The following is a 17,394-nucleotide window of genomic DNA, read 5'->3' on the forward strand; positions in this document are numbered from 1 at the left end:
AAATTGCTATATTATGACAGAACCATAAGTTTTTGAAAATGTAACTTGCAATAATTATTATGATAGAATAAAATATTTCATGAAATAATAATGAAGTTTTATTTAACATACTATTTTATGTTAAATTCTTAAAAAAGGACTTTTATGTTCAGATCAAACTTAATTTCCAAAAATGATATAACAAGAGAATTAGACAGAACATGAAATCTTGCATTACAATTACATAAGCTGAAGCAGTTTGAGTGGTGTCAGATCCTCAAAATCCAGAGGGAATCTTGTGCTGTGCTGCTTCATGTGTTTTTTTTACCGTTAAGATCTTTTGCCGCCGAAAAAATGACAGCCACTTTCAACCGTCTGATCTACAAATCGCCAACATGTGTGGTCCACCTCATGCAGTGGACCCCACCATCACCATTCTAATTCGAGTGAGGGAATGAGATTAAGAGGGTCTTTTTCCCACATCTCTCTCTCTACTTTGTCTGTTCCCCCACCACCATCCTTTGAGTCACAACAAAGCCACTGTAATTCCCATCTCTTCATAATTCATGGTTTTTTCTTTTCTTTTTCTCTGTAAACCTCAAAAGTTTCCATTTTTCTGACATGGGTATCTCTTATTTTCTTTGTTTTTCTTAGTTTTCATCTCCTTTTGTCTCTTTGGACTTGTCACTTTGGTGGGTTATACCTGATGTGTATGTGGGGTGTCATCACTATTGGGCTTGTGTTGAAGAATCTGTGAAGTGGGGTGTTGTTATGTTGTGGTGCGGCTTGTGTTGTTCTTTATGCGTTTTCTAGCTTTTGGGGTTTGTTGCGGATACATCTTGTGTTTTGTGGATTGGTTTTTGGGTTGGAGATGTTGGGTTCAGGTACCAATTTGGTGACCACGGTTATTGGGTTTGGCATGAGTGCCACTTTCATTGTGTTTGTCTGCACCAGAATAATTTGTGGAAGGCTACGAGGGGGTGTTGAGTCTCGGATGATGTATGAGATTGATTCAAGAATTGATTTAGAACAGGTAATTTCATCTTTGTCTTCCCCTTTTCTTGTGTGCTGTTTTTGCTTGAGAACATAACTTGATTTTGGTACTTTGCTCAATTTTTATGATTCTTTTATCAATACTATAATCTCTATTTTCTTTGCTCATGAGTAGTATATTGTTGCTTTGATCCAATATTAGTATGAGGAATGAGGGAGGATAGCTTCAATTTTCTGTTGTTTTTAAACTTGAGATCCTGATGCAAATGCTGCATTCTATTTCCAAAAATAAATTTGTGCCTTAGCTATAATTTTCAATCAGATGTAGAATTGGCTGTTTATATCAATGATTGTACATACTGCCCCTAAATTTGGTTTGACATTTGTCTTGGTTAGATGTATGAATATTCTAATCCTAGGTTTAGTGGACACTGCTTTGTCATTGTCAATATATCATCTAATTTCAAATTCATGAATTTGCATGTTTCCGGACCCTCCAAATAATGGTTAGCCACTAGTGTCTAACTTGTATTTTAGTTTATAACATTCTGTAATCCGTTAAGGTTGTGCGCTTTAGAATTTAATTTTTCATTGTTTACTGATAGCCAGAACATCATGTTAATGACACTGAACCTGAACCTGTTCTGCTTGATGCAATCCCCACTTTGAAGTTCAACCAAGAGGCTTTCAGCTCTATTCAAGATACACAGTTAAGTTTAGTCTCTCAATTATAGGTCATAGAGAACACAAGTTCCTCATATTTTCATTGACAAAAGATTTTAAACTGATACAGTAACTTTCTCACTACTAAACATTGTTCGTTTAATTTTTTGTTATAAGATCTCATGATATACTAATACAAGCAGAACTTGATAGATAAATAAGCTCATGCAAGAAAGGGTCAATGAATAGATAAATAACCAAGTTTGCTTCTGCAGGTGTGTAATATGTTTGGCAGATTACAAAGAAAGAGAAGTGTTGCGCATCATGCCTAAATGCGGCCACAGTTTTCATCTTTCTTGCATAGATATATGGCTGAGAAAACAATCTACATGTCCGGTATGCCGTCTGCCATTGAAAAACTCTTCTGAAACAAAGCATGTGAGACCTGTGACATTTACCATGAGCCAAACTCCTGATGACTCTCACTCATCAGAAAGGAATGAAGATATTGAGAGACATGTTGAACCTACTGCTAGTAACTCCTTGCAACCATCTTCTGGGGAACCAGAAGCTAGGCAATGATCTAAGAGAGCTAAAGGGCTTGTTCTGCTCAAAAAGATAAAAGTGTAGAATTTGTGCTTCTATAGAGGAATGCTTCTAATTATAAATTGGATTCATATTCTTTGTCTGTAATATGGCCTTCATATTCACTTGGTGGTGTAAATATGTTTTCCTTTTGTGGCATATGCAGGCCAAGGTTTTGGTGGGATTTCTTGCATACCAAGTTGAAGTTTTTTTGTCATTGCATCACCTACTCAAACAAGAACATTACTCTTTTTATGCATTACAGATTAAACAAATGTCTGAATTCAATTTTTTTTTCCTTGTACAATTACTTTTCAGCAGCAACTTTTTTCTTGTCATTGGTCGTATCTAGAAAATTTGGATAGTGGGATAATATGTATCAATGTGAAAGAAATGAAATTATTAGAAAAATAAAAGCATTGCTATTTACATGTTTTAATTGTTTTAACATGTTGTATAGTGTTTATTTTTCCAACTAGAGAATATACTGGTATCTGATAGCTGATTATGCTACCATTTCTCCCATTTACTGCAGATCCAATTTTTATAATAGTATTTATAGCAGAAAGTTCTTCCATTTATTTGCATCAGCAAATGGTTATACCAAATATATCTTCAAACAGGCCCCCTGAAGTTACTCACAACAATAACTACACATTGAAATATTATACCAAATATATCTGTCAAGCTATGCAATGAAATAGCGTTAATATTAATGCGGTACACAGTGTAAATTATAATATTTTTATTATAATTTATTTATGTCTTTCTATTTTTCTCTCAATTCATCTATCTATCCATAATTTTAAATTGACATATAGCAAAGAAGTTCTTGCTTTTAAATTTATTTTAATTTTCATCTATGGATTTTTATTTATGTCGTATATGTGTTTCTTAACATTTTCGTGTTTCTGACTTTTCAAATTTTACTTTTTTTTTTTGCTTGAACTTGCTGTCTTAGACTTTTTTATAACATGAAAAGAAATATTAAAAAGAGGAATTTGAATATTATATGTAAAAGATAATAACAATAAATATTGTACGGATGTGTGTGTGAGACAGATCATTATTCTATTTAAGGGTAATATAGAATAAAATTATAATTTTTTCTAACTTACTAAAAAATAGTGTACTTCCAGTTGTTAGTATTTTAAAATTCAGAAAAATAAGTAAATTTAAAATTAAAACTTGAAAGGTTGGAAAGATGTAAAGCCAAGAAACATAAACATGAAATAAATGAAACTTTAATAGAAAAAATTAAATGAAGTAATTAAATTGAAAGATTTTTAAAAAAAATAGTATTATATATAGTTGGATAAATTGATATAGATATTGTAGAAAATTCAAAGAAAAAAGTCTTGTTCTTGTCATAAATTGTTCTCTCGTTGTTTCCCATTGATCAATCTGAATAAATTGAGTTGAGTCATTCTGGAAATGGGTTAATTTTCTGTCTGTGCACAACTCACTATTCAGCCCATTGTTGTACTCCTTCATTTAGTTGCAGCCACAGAATCATTATGTGCAAGTTAGTTCCCCCAACTTGGAGCGTGGAATTCAAGCACACAATGTTAAATCTGTAAATTAAATTACCAAATTTAATGCCCCATCATCTTGCAAGTTGTAACTTTGATCTATCCATGTGCACGGTGGCATATTAGAATCTTGATTTTTGTTTTGAAAATGAGCTATCACTGCAGCTTGGAGATGCATTTTCATGTGAATTTGTGGAAGTGTTGGTGCAGTACTATGTGATTGTTTATTTTTGAAGTATGTCATAAAGGTCAATTTGGTTAGTAGAGCATAAATGAAAGGAATAATGGCAGGAGTTAAGGAAGTGCTTTAACTTAATGTAAAGAATGCTGATTGAAAAATGGAAATGCTAGTATAATTACTAATTATCTATGAACTAAATCCAGCTTATGATTGTTCCAGTCTCTTTCAGATTTTCAAAAAGAATGTTCAGTACATACAAAATGAATTAGTTTAATCACTTTTTTTTTTTTTACTTTGGTTTCTTAAGCATATCTTTAACATTTAGAAAAAAACTCTGGGTTCTCTGTGAGACTTGCAATATGCATATTGCATAATTTTGTGATACTGGAAACTGTTTAAAGGGACATCTGTTTTTAAGGTCTGTTCTTGTTATTCTATAGATGAACGTAGTGAAGCACTATTTGTTACCTACAACACATGGTATAAAGGATTCACAATCATCTTTCACTCTTATTTTCATTTTCTGAATTCCACACATTTTAACTGTCTCTTTAAAAAGAAAGTATAATAGTATGCAATTTTTGAATAATAAATTGATGACAATTGAACCAAAATAACCTGTTTCTTTTCCTCTAAAAATCTTGGCTGGTAAACTTCTAAGAGTGACACACTATTTTCCCCTTTTTTTCCTGTCAATCATTTTTTGTATGTGCAAGACTGAATCATATGATACAAAATAAATCATGTTCAACAATATTCTAAGCAGGGCCATTCTTGACTTTTTGGGATCTTAGGTGAAATAGAAAATTAGAGTCTTCTAAAAAAATAAAATGTAATAAATAAAATAAAAATATATTAATAATTTTATTAAAATAATACATTTTTTTAAGTGGCTATAATTTTTTTTAATAAAAATAAAAAAATGTTCTTTTATTCAAACAACTCTTATGTTATAATCCATTATAGAAACAAAAAAAAATCATAAAAAATGAGTTCTATGAACATTCTGAGATGCAAAATTATTAATAATAACATTAACATCAATGTTTTCTAAAAATTCTTTATTGATTGATAAAATTACAAGACTATTCAACCGTTTTTGTAACATTGATGACCTTAGATAGATTTTGATTAACTTTAACTCTAAAAAACTTTTTTTAGTTAATGATATAGTCACTGGAACTGTAAAAAAAATTCTATAAGTGATTAAAACATTTAGATAACAATTTGCAGATTTAAAAAACTCAATAACTGTTTAATTTTTTGGAGAAAACTAAAATTCTACATGAGTTTTAATGCTAAGAAGAGTAAAGTTTTAGAATTAAATAAAGTTTTGAGTTTACAAAAGTTAAGAGTCGACTAAATTTATAGCAAGTGAAGTGCAAAAAATTAAAAGATATTTTTTATTTTTTTTATCTTTTTTCAATTGTAAACTGCAAGAGCTAGAATTTTTTTCAAGTGAAAGTAGAATACGATTTTTACTTTGACTCTCTTTTAAGCTTGTGTCCTAAGCGATCGCACTTCTAAACTACTCTCAGAATCGGGCATGATTCTAAGGCTCCAATCAATTTGCATTATTTCTACGGACAATGGTTGATTGTATAGTCCTAATTGTAGGGAAAAAAAATAATGGAAGACCAAAAATAATCTTAAAAAAATTTATCAAAAAGAATTTTATGACAGATAATATATTTTAAATTTTATTTTGACCAAATTTAATGACATTATATTATTTATGTAACTGATTTAACGTATTGTGATAATACATTGTTGTGATTTTCATTTATTGAATATATGCCAGAGAAGCAATTTTTTCTCTTGAACCTTTTGAAAGGCCTGCACAATCATTGCAACTACTTAGATCAGTTTCTCAGTCAATATATATTTTTTCTAAACTACAAAGTATTTAAAACAACTTCATTTGCCATGTCTAAGAAAAGTGAAACTAAATATAGAACTTTCATGACCCTCAAAACATTGCAAAGCAATCAATGTCTAGTCTCTCATAACACAGCACCATATTTACTTTGTGTCTCCTCTTGCCCTTTTCTTGGTCAGGTGGTTGCATAGGTTCGACAAAGACAGTGGTGTCAGAGCATGTGGTACGAAGTTAAGAACCACCAACAAATTAGAGTGTTCCCTTTTCTTCTTCATTAACACAAATGCCAGAGAAGTGTAGAACTTCCCATGTTCACAAGCAGTCTTCAAATATGTGATATTGCACTCTATGCATTAATGACCTCTTCTTAATGAGGAAATAGTTTGATGCGTTTAATAAAAATTCAGAAGAAATTGTGTTGAATTAAAGCAGATTAAGGACAATAATTAGTTGGCATTAAAGTGGAGTTGGAGCAAATTCTGCTAATAGTGGAATATGGAACTGTTAAAATAAAAATTAAATCATGTTATCGATATTAGTTAGAGAATCAATAAATAGAATGTTTTTATAAAAAATATAGTAAAAATATATTAGAACTCACATAGATAATGTATTACTATATTTTTTAATGTGTATACTTTTAAAAATTTTAAACCTTTGATCAATGCCTTAACATTTATTATTATTATTTTCTGAATTTTAACAACCAAAAGTAAAAAGTGCATTAAGAAGCTCACTAAATGAACAAGCTAAAAAATAATTTGATTTTGTAAAATTGCAAGTAAAACAAATATCGTGGCGAAAACAAAATGTTTTATGATTGCACTGTTAAATTGTAAAGCAAATTGAAAGGCAAAGGAATGTCTTCACATCTTATCATGGTATACAAAATTCTAATGAAAAATTGGAACCTTATGGTCTCTTTTGGCAAAAAATAAAGTATAACTTTATAGGTTAAAACCTTCCCATTAAAAGGAAGACAAATTTTAACTTGCACTTTAACTCAAATCAAATGTTAGTAATATATTTTTAACACACATTTACTGAAATTTATTAAAAATTATAAAAATTTTATTTCTTTACTTTAAATTAAATATTTTTTCTCATATATTTTTAGATTCTAATAAAATATAGATAAATAATAAATAATGCATTAAAAAATGTGTTAGCAAGTGTGTTATTAATATTACTCATTTATTTATGAATTGTTTTAGTATCATACTATTGTCTATTTTTTTATGTTTTGTAAGACTTTAATTTAAAATAATTTTTTTTTCAGGAAATTAAATAAATGATGATTTAATTTCTTATAATTATACGATGGCTAATGAAAAAACAAATTATAAAAAATGAAAAAGTAATTCTTATATTGCATTAGCTAACATTGTTATATATATATAGAATAGTTTTAATAGTATATGCTTTAATTGGAAGTGGTTTCGGCATTTAAACTTGTAAGATTGCTAATAAAATTCAAATAGATGACAATCAGTTTCTATTATGATAAACTTAATTATAGCTGTATATTATGTAATGGACTTTTTAAACAACATTTTTTTTATTACAAAATTTACATTAAAAATTGTTGTTTATGAAATGAAAAATGTATAGATTTATTTTAATGGGAGAAATACATTTTCTAAGATAAATTGTAATTATTAAAATATTAATATTTTTTAATAAACTGTCAAAAATAATATTTTATTTTTAAAGTATATTTCTTCATTTTACTAAAACAAGAAAGAAAAAACGCGTATTCATCTCGCTCATTATTCAAAATCCAATACGAATTCCATTTTTAATGTTTAGTATATTTTGTACTCGTATTAATCATTATGTACATATTTACAAAATATGTAAATAATTTTTTTATATTATTAATTTTTTAGAATATATTAGTTATAATATTAAATAATTTTTTATGTATATTACACTATATTTAATAAATAAAAAATTATAAATTACTTAGAAAATAAATATTTAGATCTTTATTTAGCATTTAAAAATTTTGTTTAATATTAATTTAGGTATTACAAAATTATGATATTAAATAAATTTTTCTAATGACATGAAGATAGTCATTTTATTAAGTTATATATTAAAATAAAATTAATTTTATATATTTTATTATTTGAAAAATTAATATTTTAAATGTTTAAAAATAGAATGAATATGTAATATAAAAAATATTTGATACTTACTACAATATCCATAAATTTGAAAAAATATTTTATATCATTTTTAGATCAACGTGTAATTCATTAAAAAATAATAATATTTTTAATTAAATTACTAATTTTATTATCAACAATACGTATAAAAAAAATATACTAAACTCTAGAATAGATTTGACTAATTTTAAAATACTAAAATATTATATTTAAAAAATTTTAAATTTATAACCATATTTGTGCATTTGGTTTTCTTAATATCATGATACTGACTAAATATATATAACAACAGATTAATAAATATTTTATTTTTATCCATTATTGATTCATGATAAGTGTTATAGGTTGATCTTAATGTCCAGTAAAAAAATTATTAAATTTATTAATATTTTTTTATAATTTTAATCACAACTAAAAATTTAAGAAATTAAAGATAAATATTTTTATTTAATTTTTATCCAAAATTTTAAATTTATAATGAATAAAATATTTATTTATAATAAATTTTATTTTATTCACTAATTATTATTATAAATATTTTTTGTTAAATTAAATAACCTAACCTTTTTTAACTTATAAAATTATCATTGAACTAAATTGAATAAAATTTATTTCAATATTATTTTATTAGGAATTATAAAAAAAAATATCTTAAAATAAAAAAAATCCAATAGATATTATATTAATGTATATATATTTTTATATTATACTGAATATATATATATATATATAACAAAAAAATTTGATATATTAATCATTGTTGTATTTTGAAAAGATTGAAATGCAAAATTTTTAAAATATATTAAAAAATAAATAATATAAGAAATTTAAAATTTTGAAGAAATGTCATGACATCTTTAAGGTGAAAAGATGTCATGATATTTGAGTTGAAAGAAATTAGGCATTTTTTTTTTTATAGTAATTTAACTTTTTATAATTTTTAACTGTTTTACCTTTTTATTTATACTAATGACAAATTTTGAGTTTCTATATTTTCATAGTTTTTTTTTAAAATTATTTTTCAAGATATATTATTCTTAAATATTATATAAAAATAAAAGACTAGAAATTTAGTTTATATATATATATATGGAGAGAGAGAGAGATCAATCTGGTTCGGAGAGGACTGAAGAGTGGAGTTGAGTGTGAAAAGTTGATTCAAGGATTCGATTCGTCTGTTGAGAGAACAATAATGATAGTAACTCCCGGAAAAACATAATAAACTTCGGCTACAACAAAACAACGCAACCTAGTACACTGTTCCTCTTTATATTAATTCAATTTAACATCACAAAAACAAACCCAGTTTTGTACTTTGTTCTCTCAAACACCCCAAAAGTAAAAAAACTGATCTTTTTGATGGAAGAGTCGCACCCATCAATAGCAGAACTCATTATGTCTCTGCAACAAGCAACTTACATGGCAAAACAGCTCTCATCAACAACAAACCCAACCCATCTCCACCAAATCCACTCTTCTCTCTACCATGCTCACCGCCATCTCTCCTCCTTCCTCTCCACCCTCCCCTCTCCCTCTCCGCCGCCACACGCCGCCGAAAACTCCCTCTCCTCCGCCAACGGCGCCGCCGAGCCCATGCAGGTGGAGGATGATGCTGTTGGTGGTGGTGCTGATGAAGAGACCACTTCGAAGTGCACCATTGACAAGGTTGAGGAGAAAATGAGGGACTGCTTCATCAAGAACAAGCGCCCCAAACGGCCCTTGTCGCCGTCCGCGGCGGCGGTCGTGGAGGAGAAGCGGTTGTCTGATGATGGGTTTGTGGGGCGGGTCAAGGACTATGATCCACATGCTATGAGGTTGAGGGCATTGGATCTTGTGTACCAGTTTCATGGCTAGTGTGACATGGATTACATGCAATGAATGGTGTTGTTAGTTTTATTATTATTATTTTTTGTTCTGGCTATAGAATTTTTAATTTTCATTTAGGAGAATTAATTTTGTTGATGTCCATGGTTCTTGGGCATAGATGATTTGGGGTGTAGAGTTGTTAGCTCAGGCTGCATAAGTTAATCAAGTGCTGTGATGCATATAAAAGTAGCATTGGCTTGTCTAATTATTTTTGTGCAAATTGTCTTCTTGGTTTTGTGGAAAGGAGAATTACAAATACAATTAACCATGATGCATCATTGTAATGGTTAACTGTTAGTAGATTATTGGTTATGATGGTAGCTAGATATTTAGTTATTTGATATTCGAACTCAAATGAAACATATAATAATTTTCCCTTTATGATGAGGTAAGCAACTGTTTCAGCTTCAGGAATAGATTGTTCTTTATTTACAGACTAAGTCTGGTGTGATTTCAGTCTAGTACACTGCCTCTGATAGCAGTGTTCTTTACAAGAATGTAGATTGCACAGGGGAGAATCCAGTCTAGGTATATTTCTCTGAATGGATATAATGGTTTGAACCTGCAATATTTCTTTCAGATATGAACATGCCCATATTCTTGAAACATCCATCAGATGAAGAAAACTGCTGGGAATCTAGTATGTCCCCAACCTGAAATGCCATAGCATAGCTCTCCTTAGAACTTTGATTCTCAATTTGAATCATATACTTCTGCAACGAGGAGCCTTATGAATATCTGAATCTCCTAGCCTTCTTCTGCTTGTGGTTGCTCTTCAATTTCATAGTAATTCAGATTGCTACTCTTTGGCAATCAAGTTATGCAACTTTACAAAATCATCCAATGTTAGTTCCTCAGGTCTTGACTGTAAACATCAGAAGCTCAGCTGGGTCAGCATTATCCTTGAGAAACTAATTATCAGGACATGTGTGGTTTAGTGAGGGCATGAAAATAAAAACAAAAATAGAAAGAGTAGCACACACTGGTCACTTACAGTAGCTAGAAGACCTATGCTTGTTAAAGCTTCTTCGATCTCAAGGGATGCGGATATGTGCTGAAGTGACTTGCGAAGCATCTTACGCTTCTCATTGAAAGCTGAATTAACCTATAAAAATCCGTAGAACTTAAGTGTCATTAGAATGATGGAAGAGGTGTGACAGTATCTTGGGTTACAGTAGCTAGGAAGGAAACATAAGCAAATGGAACTCAGTAATTCATGCATCATTGAATATTTATAGTACAGTAAGACTTGGAATGAAATTAAAGGTGAAGATACTTAGAAACTCAATGCATGACTGACAGTACGTGCAGGAGAAAGGGGTACCATTGAGAAGAAGCTTTTACTGCAAGAAACTTGGGGATATTCTGATGGTAGCTTCAACTTGAATGAGACCACGGCCGCATCAACCTACACAATATGAAAATGAGTCGGATATTGACAATATATAGGAGCCTTTACCAATTTGACCTGCTGTATTGACATTTTTTTGTGTCGTTTTTTTATGCCTATATAAAATGATTTTCTTCACTTATATTACCAGTAATATGTTTCACTTTTTTGCAAACGAGTTGCATCGGAGGCATAACATACATTAAACCAAGAATCATATATTCAAGCAGTGCCAGTCTTATACTCTGGATTATGCTTAATAAATCACGTAAAGATGAGAAACAGTGAAGCTTTTAGTAGGGGATATTTTATAATTTATTTGTTCGGAAATGCATTAAAACAAAATGCCGCAATCAAGATCATATAGGCACATTTAAATATCAGATCACTTACATTAGGCTGAGGGAAGAAATTTGTTCTTGGGACTTTAAATTTGTACTCTGGATCTGAAAGGAAAGTCAGAACTTCAGCATAAAATTAAGCAATTTGTAGGCAATGATGGATTACAGCATCTCTGGTTGCGTATTGATGTATAACTAAATCCTTGAAAAACCACATGCAAAGCAGTAAAACAAAATCTTTACAAACATTTGCTTGATTTACAGCTCCAGGTACTGTAAATGCTATCACAGGTTAAAGACAGGTTTGAGAGTTCAAAAATTTCTTAATTGATTCAGCTATACAGGTTTTATTTGATTTATTGTAAGAAAACTTATGATATGATCCATGATTCTAAAAGGATAGCTCAATATAACACTAAACTACTGTGTGCAGAATATGTACCTGAGTAGAAATTAACAAATACATTGATGGGACGATACTCGGGGGTCCGGAGTGATGACTCTACCAAGCGCATGGCGGTCTCCTCCTGCAATGGTTTATCTGTTTAGTGATAATTGTTATCACATAAAGTTTCCCTTATTATTGATAGAGGTAATCTCATTCCATTAGGTTAAAACCTTGTCATTTTTTATTTTCAAAGGGGTGTTAATTTTACGGATAAAACGCCAAAAGAATTAAAACAGTGAACCTTAAAAGGAAGGCTGATAGAAACTGGTCATCAATTCCTGGTAGTGGATTTACCATAGAAGACGAAGAATTGAACAGAAAATAGGTAACAGGGTGTTCAAGAGAGTCAGAGACTGCACTGCCCTCAATCTTCTCAGCATTTTTCCTTACCCTTCTATCTTCTTCCTTCTCCTTTTATATCCATACACAGATCAAACTTTCCCTTCCAATTAATCTTGATTGCTTCATTGGAAAACTGTCTTAAACATTCCCTACCTGAGACTCAGATCCTCTTCCTTTTTTTGAGTTTTTCCTAGTATACAGTTAGTAATTGGTGGTTTCCCAACAGAGGTCTATTCTCCCATCCTTGTGAGCTCTGGGGAAGGTGAGATTTAAATAGCCTTACCATGTAATCAAAGAGGCCATTTCTGTGACTCTAAACCCACAATCACTAGATCACAAGGAAACGACCTCATAGTATGCTGAGGTTCGCACTTCAAAGCATACATGACCTTTGGATATCTTCAGAATTCAGGCACTTAAGTCTCTCTTGATAAAGAAAAAAAGGCACTTAAGCCTATAAGTTAATTAAGTTTCACCAAGGTCCTTTGTAAAATAATTTCAAATAATTTGACCCTACCTTCAGCTTTCTAATTTCTATAATTTCTCTCGTCATTCTACTAAAGTTTTGTATGCTTTGGTTGGTAATACGGATCAAGATGCACAAACAATTGAACATGAGAAGCACTTAACCTTCAGATCAAGAATATTGGGCAGATAGGTGATTGAGTGATAGGAATGGAAACATCAGGGGTAAGGAGGTAATGAGAAAAACTAAAATTAGATAATAAATTATATAAACACTAGAGAGTTATCAATTCTAACCTGGAGCAATAGAACCACTTCTGAGAAAATGTCACCCATTGGAAGAAGTAGTTTGATCACATCTGTACTGATATTAAAGGGAATGTTTGCAACCACCTGAAAACAACATACAATAACAGGCCAATTCAGGATTTACATCACAATAAAGATCGACTGCATGGATCACACGTTCCATGTCAAAAATCAAATTCTTTGATATAATATTCATTATTAGATCCTTTTTAATAATTTATTATAAAGTTCTTTTAAGTCTTCCTCTATCCCTCTTTTACTTGACTATAAAGTCATGGTACTCACTGCCTCTAGTAACTTTCTTTGCACATATCTAAACCACTTCAATTGATTTTTTGTATTTTTTCCACTATAAGTCATACTTTCTTTGGCAATCAGGGAACACCAAAACTTCATGGTTAAAATATAGCTACCTAGTTCAGAAGTTAAGTTATCAAATTAATTTATATAGGTTAATGATACGAAAAGTGGAAGATCACATCAAGCGTGAACAAGCTAGCATATATAGGTCCAAATTGTCAAACAGGAACTAACCCATTACACCCACTGAAGCTCCCTGCTACCCGTGCAAAGTGAAAGATATGTTTTCTAATTCTTACAGTGATGAGTGAAGCAGAATGTTAGGGTCAATTTATAACATCCTTAATTTTACTGTTTTTAGTTATTGTCTAAAATGCTTGTGTGATTTTTCTAGAGAGGCTGCATTGAACTAAAATGCGATCCTTTAGAAAAGGTTGTTATTTATAATATTTTTTATTTTGCTGTACTTTTTAATTGCTTAAAAGTGAAATTTCAAAATTGTCTGTTTACAGTTAAAAAAATTGTCCGGATGTTAAACCTTTGAAGGGACTCACTTATATATATATATATAAGCAAGAGAGGGAGGCTTTGTTGGTTTTTTTTTGTTTTTTTTCCATTTCTTCCTCCTTCCCAGTCAATTCCCCACTCCTCTCTCAAGCTCTCATTCTCTTCTTTCCTCATAATCCACTCCTAAGCTCTCATTTTTCTTGAAAATCAAGGGTATCCAGTGTTGACAAGCACATTGGGTGAGTTTTCTTCTTCCTCTAAGCTTCACTTTCTTGCATTTTTTGGGGTTCTTCACACTGTTATTGTTCACAGAACAATAAAAGTGTTTAAATTGTGTTTTTGGGTTGTTTTACATCTCATTTGGCTTACCCATACACAGGCCTATATCATCGGAGTTGTTTGGCACCTAAACACTTAATTTTTCCATGAAAATTTCACCATTTTTTAGCACTCTTCTCGTGGTTATTGTAGCATGAACAGTAGCTATGGAGAGATTGACAATTTTTGAGCTATTTTTGTGTTCCGTTTGACTCATTTTGGCTTACCCATACCTGAACCTATATTATTGGAATTGTCTGGCATCTAAAACTCTTGATTTTGATAACTTTTGAGCATAAAAAACTTGAATCTTGTTATTCCATTACTATTCATATCCAAAAATTGCAAAGGGTTGTTCCTCTTTGATTTTTTGCTTTATACAACTTCCTTTTGGTTCTTATCATTGGTGTACATGTTAATTTAAATTTCCTGAGGGTCATGGACTCCTTACTTGAGCATTCTAGAAACTATATTAATAATAAAAACTTTGTGTTCAATTAATTCAGATTATGTTTGCTAGTTTAGAAAGTATAGTCCTCACTTTTGCATTTCTGGTTTCTGGATCTGTTTCCTTTATGCTTCCAACAAATGATGACATATGAGAGCGCACATGACATTTGACAATATCCTCAGTCAAAACCTACAGGTGTTTTTACCAAAGTTCAACATTAATCATGTTACTACAGCAAAACCAGTCCATAATTTTAGCTTAAAAATCAGATATGTGAGACAGACATTGGAAGATAAAATATAGTCAGGCAAATGAACGAACTGAAGTAAAAATAAACTGCAATATCAAGAATTATGCAAAGATTACAAGACTCTGCCTCCAACAATGAAGACCAGACAAGGAGTATTGGTAATACAAATAATGTCAAGATATATTATTGATTAGTGCTATAAGTCACTGGATTTCAACGTTAGACAACATCAGCTAGAAAAACTATAGTGCATGTTCAACTTTTATCTATAATATGGTAAGTGAATTTTATCTTGAATCTAGAGAAACCTATTCTGCATCTCATCAAGAAGACTATAGGCAAGCAAAATAACGTTCAAAATCACCATGAGTTGTACCTTCAACTTTCCCGTACTGGAAAATCTTTCATTTACGAGGGCAGCCATGTGTTTATCCTGAATCATATGAAAGATAGAAGAGCAGAAATTTGAGCATAAATAGTCAGCGATGAAGATTCACCACTCTTACATATCACAAAGTTGGAAATTTTACACAACCAATGGTGTGATCAATAATAATATTTAAATTATTGAGGTATAAAAATTAATAATGACACAGACCAAAAAATACATATATAAACTCATATTGCAAACGCGTGCAACTAACTGTCTCCATGTTGACAAAATGCAAAGAAACTACAACCCATGAAAAGCATGAGGGTGTGTGAATCATTGTATTTAGTTAGTTCTACTGATGAAAAAAACCATCAAACCTTCTCAACAGCAAGAACAAATGCACCAGAATTAAGAAGAACATTAGTCAAGGAACCAGTTCCAGGCCCAATTTCCAACACCACATCACCTTCTTCAACACCAGCCGCGCCAGCAAGTTGCTCATTTATGTCTGAGTTCAACATGTAATGCTGCAAATTACATCAACACACCCAAATGAGCAAAAACTTCAAACGCATTCCAACAACCCCCCCCCCCTCACACCCACCACACGTTCGATAATACTCCCCACTGGAGAACCCAAACGATTTCCACAAAAATCACTTCCAAACAACATAACAGTTGGAAAAAAATTTTGGGATTTTGAAGTGCTACAGCACAAAAATCAGGTCAAAGAAAGCACCCCAGCAACACATCCACCCTCTGTTCGGTGAAACGCCCCAACGAAGCCCCTTACAATTTCCAAGGTAACCACCTTCAAACAAGAAAAAATATTGGATTTTGGAGCGCTACAACAAAATGGTCGTCCCAAAACTTTTCGGGAACCATAACAGAAGAGAAAAAGAGGGGAACCTGGCCAAGAGATTTTCTGGGGAATCTGCCTTTGGAGTTGAGAGCTTTGAGAGTGGCATGGTAATCATCTGTGCTTCGTGTCGAACTTCTGCTGTTTCTTTCAGCGCATTCTACGTATAGCGTTCGCCGCCGTGCGCCGGCGATGCTATGGTGCGCCGGTAGTGGCAGTTTCTGGCGGCGGTTTAGCGTTGTGGCGTAAGATATTGGCGGGAGCGTTTGAAGAGAGCATAGCGATGAAGAACACATTTTTTTTCCGTTGTTCGTTACTTCCGTTGCTATCTGTTTAGAAACTTCCCAGATATTGTAATGGTTTGTCAAAGTGATGTCAGAACTTAAATAACTTCGTTTCAGGTAAATTAATAAAATCAATAAATTATATTAAAAAATATTTAATTTTTTTTGTAAATAAAATATTTTTAATTCAGTTAAGATAAATCATTATCCTATAAAATAACTTAAAAACAAACTCTTATTATTATATACAAATACTACAGTGTTGTCTTTTTTATTCTCTGTTATTTTTACTTTAATTAAACCCTTTGTTTTAAAAAGAACGATAACAGAGTTATAAAATGAGTGATAAGATAAAAAGAAAGAGAGAGAAAAATATTGTTGTAAAAATTTATATATTATTACGCATACTTCTATTTTTTGAATTACTACAAAAACCTATCTTTGAGTTTTTTTTAATTAAAATACATTTTTAAAATGTGTATATAATATACTTATTTTTTCATAAAAATTGATTTCAGAAATGTTTCTTAGAAGACACCTTTAAGTGTCTTTTTTTAATTGAAATATATTTTCTAAACACGTGTACATTAAATATAAAAAATAAATGAGAAATAAAATTAATGAAATAAAGCATGAAATTTCATTTTTTTTGTGCTTTTCAAATATTAAGTATTAGGAATAGTAAAAAATTCAACAAAAAATAAAAAAGGTAATCAAAAAACAAATACCCTGTTCAATCTAATTGATAAAAAATATCTGTCACTGTTTATTTTTATCTAAAATATAAGTAACAAAAATTTATTTTAAATTAGATTGATTATTAAATTCTTTGTCTTTATTTTATTATAAGATTTATATTAAAAAAATGCTCATCTATTACCTCCTATATACTTGACTACACTCATTTA

At 30.6% G+C, this 17,394-nt stretch overlaps 3 protein-coding genes across 5 annotated transcripts; 2 read left to right on the top strand and 1 right to left on the bottom strand.

Moving 5' to 3' along the window:
- The first annotated feature begins 470 nt into the window (after positions 1-470).
- LOC113863093 (RING-H2 finger protein ATL7-like) lies at positions 471-2,845 on the top strand. Of its 2 annotated transcripts, XM_027496512.1 has the most exons (4): positions 471-521; positions 634-1,012; positions 1,578-1,681; positions 1,911-2,845. In XM_027496512.1, the coding sequence occupies exons 2-4, from the start codon at positions 851-853 to the stop codon at positions 2,215-2,217; spliced, it is 573 nt and encodes a 190-aa protein (XP_027352313.1). In that variant the 5' UTR covers positions 471-521; positions 634-850; the 3' UTR covers positions 2,218-2,845. The 2 variants fall into 2 exon arrangements, 1 of the variants encoding a protein (XP_027352313.1); XR_003504517.1 differs by having other exon boundaries at positions 491-1,012; positions 1,582-1,681.
- A 6,281-nt stretch (positions 2,846-9,126) lies between these two features.
- Positions 9,127-10,251, top strand: LOC113862698. The gene has a single exon (XM_027495826.1). The coding sequence runs from the start codon at positions 9,343-9,345 to the stop codon at positions 9,835-9,837; it is 495 nt and encodes a 164-aa protein (XP_027351627.1). The 5' UTR covers positions 9,127-9,342; the 3' UTR covers positions 9,838-10,251.
- LOC113862697 (ribosomal RNA small subunit methyltransferase, chloroplastic) lies at positions 10,208-16,554 on the bottom strand. Of its 2 annotated transcripts, XM_027495824.1 has the most exons (10): positions 16,253-16,554; positions 15,721-15,870; positions 15,347-15,403; positions 14,811-14,909; positions 13,133-13,228; positions 12,023-12,107; positions 11,633-11,685; positions 11,174-11,257; positions 10,844-10,954; positions 10,208-10,714 (listed from the first exon to the last, which is right to left on the bottom strand). In XM_027495824.1, the coding sequence occupies exons 1-10, from the start codon at positions 16,496-16,498 to the stop codon at positions 10,649-10,651; spliced, it is 1,047 nt and encodes a 348-aa protein (XP_027351625.1). In that variant the 5' UTR covers positions 16,499-16,554; the 3' UTR covers positions 10,208-10,648. The 2 variants fall into 2 exon arrangements, with proteins under 2 accessions (XP_027351625.1, XP_027351626.1); XM_027495825.1 differs by lacking the exon at positions 14,811-14,909 and having other exon boundaries at positions 16,253-16,551.
- Between the last annotated feature and the right edge of the window lie 840 nt (positions 16,555-17,394).

The sequence above is a fragment of the Abrus precatorius genome, unplaced genomic scaffold (genome assembly GCF_003935025.1).
Source record: "Abrus precatorius isolate BTA unplaced genomic scaffold, Abrus_2018 Scaffold3, whole genome shotgun sequence".
NCBI lineage: Eukaryota > Viridiplantae > Streptophyta > Magnoliopsida > Fabales > Fabaceae > Abrus > Abrus precatorius.

What these genes read in the sequence shown, in the direction of transcription:
- LOC113863093 (XM_027496512.1), top strand. Translation starts at nt 851, where the DNA reads ATGTTGGGTTCAGGTACCAATTTGGTGACCACGGTTATTGGGTTTGGC. An exon ending in CAAGAATTGATTTAGAACAG is followed by an intron (nt 1,013 to 1,577) that starts GTAATTTCATCT and finishes GTTTACTGATAG; the next exon opens with CCAGAACATCATGTTAATGA. An exon ending in AGCTCTATTCAAGATACACA is followed by an intron (nt 1,682 to 1,910) that starts GTTAAGTTTAGT and finishes TTGCTTCTGCAG; the next exon opens with GTGTGTAATATGTTTGGCAG.
- LOC113862698 (XM_027495826.1), top strand. Translation starts at nt 9,343, where the DNA reads ATGGAAGAGTCGCACCCATCAATAGCAGAACTCATTATGTCTCTGCAA.
- LOC113862697 (XM_027495824.1), bottom strand. Translation starts at nt 16,498, where the DNA reads ATGTGTTCTTCATCGCTATGCTCTCTTCAAACGCTCCCGCCAATATCT. An exon ending in CCAGTACGGGAAAGTTGAAG is followed by an intron (nt 14,910 to 15,346) that starts GTACAACTCATG and finishes AAACACCTGTAG; the next exon opens with GTTTTGACTGAGGATATTGT. An exon ending in GCATAGGTCTTCTAGCTACT is followed by an intron (nt 10,715 to 10,843) that starts GTAAGTGACCAG and finishes TGATGTTTACAG; the next exon opens with TCAAGACCTGAGGAACTAAC.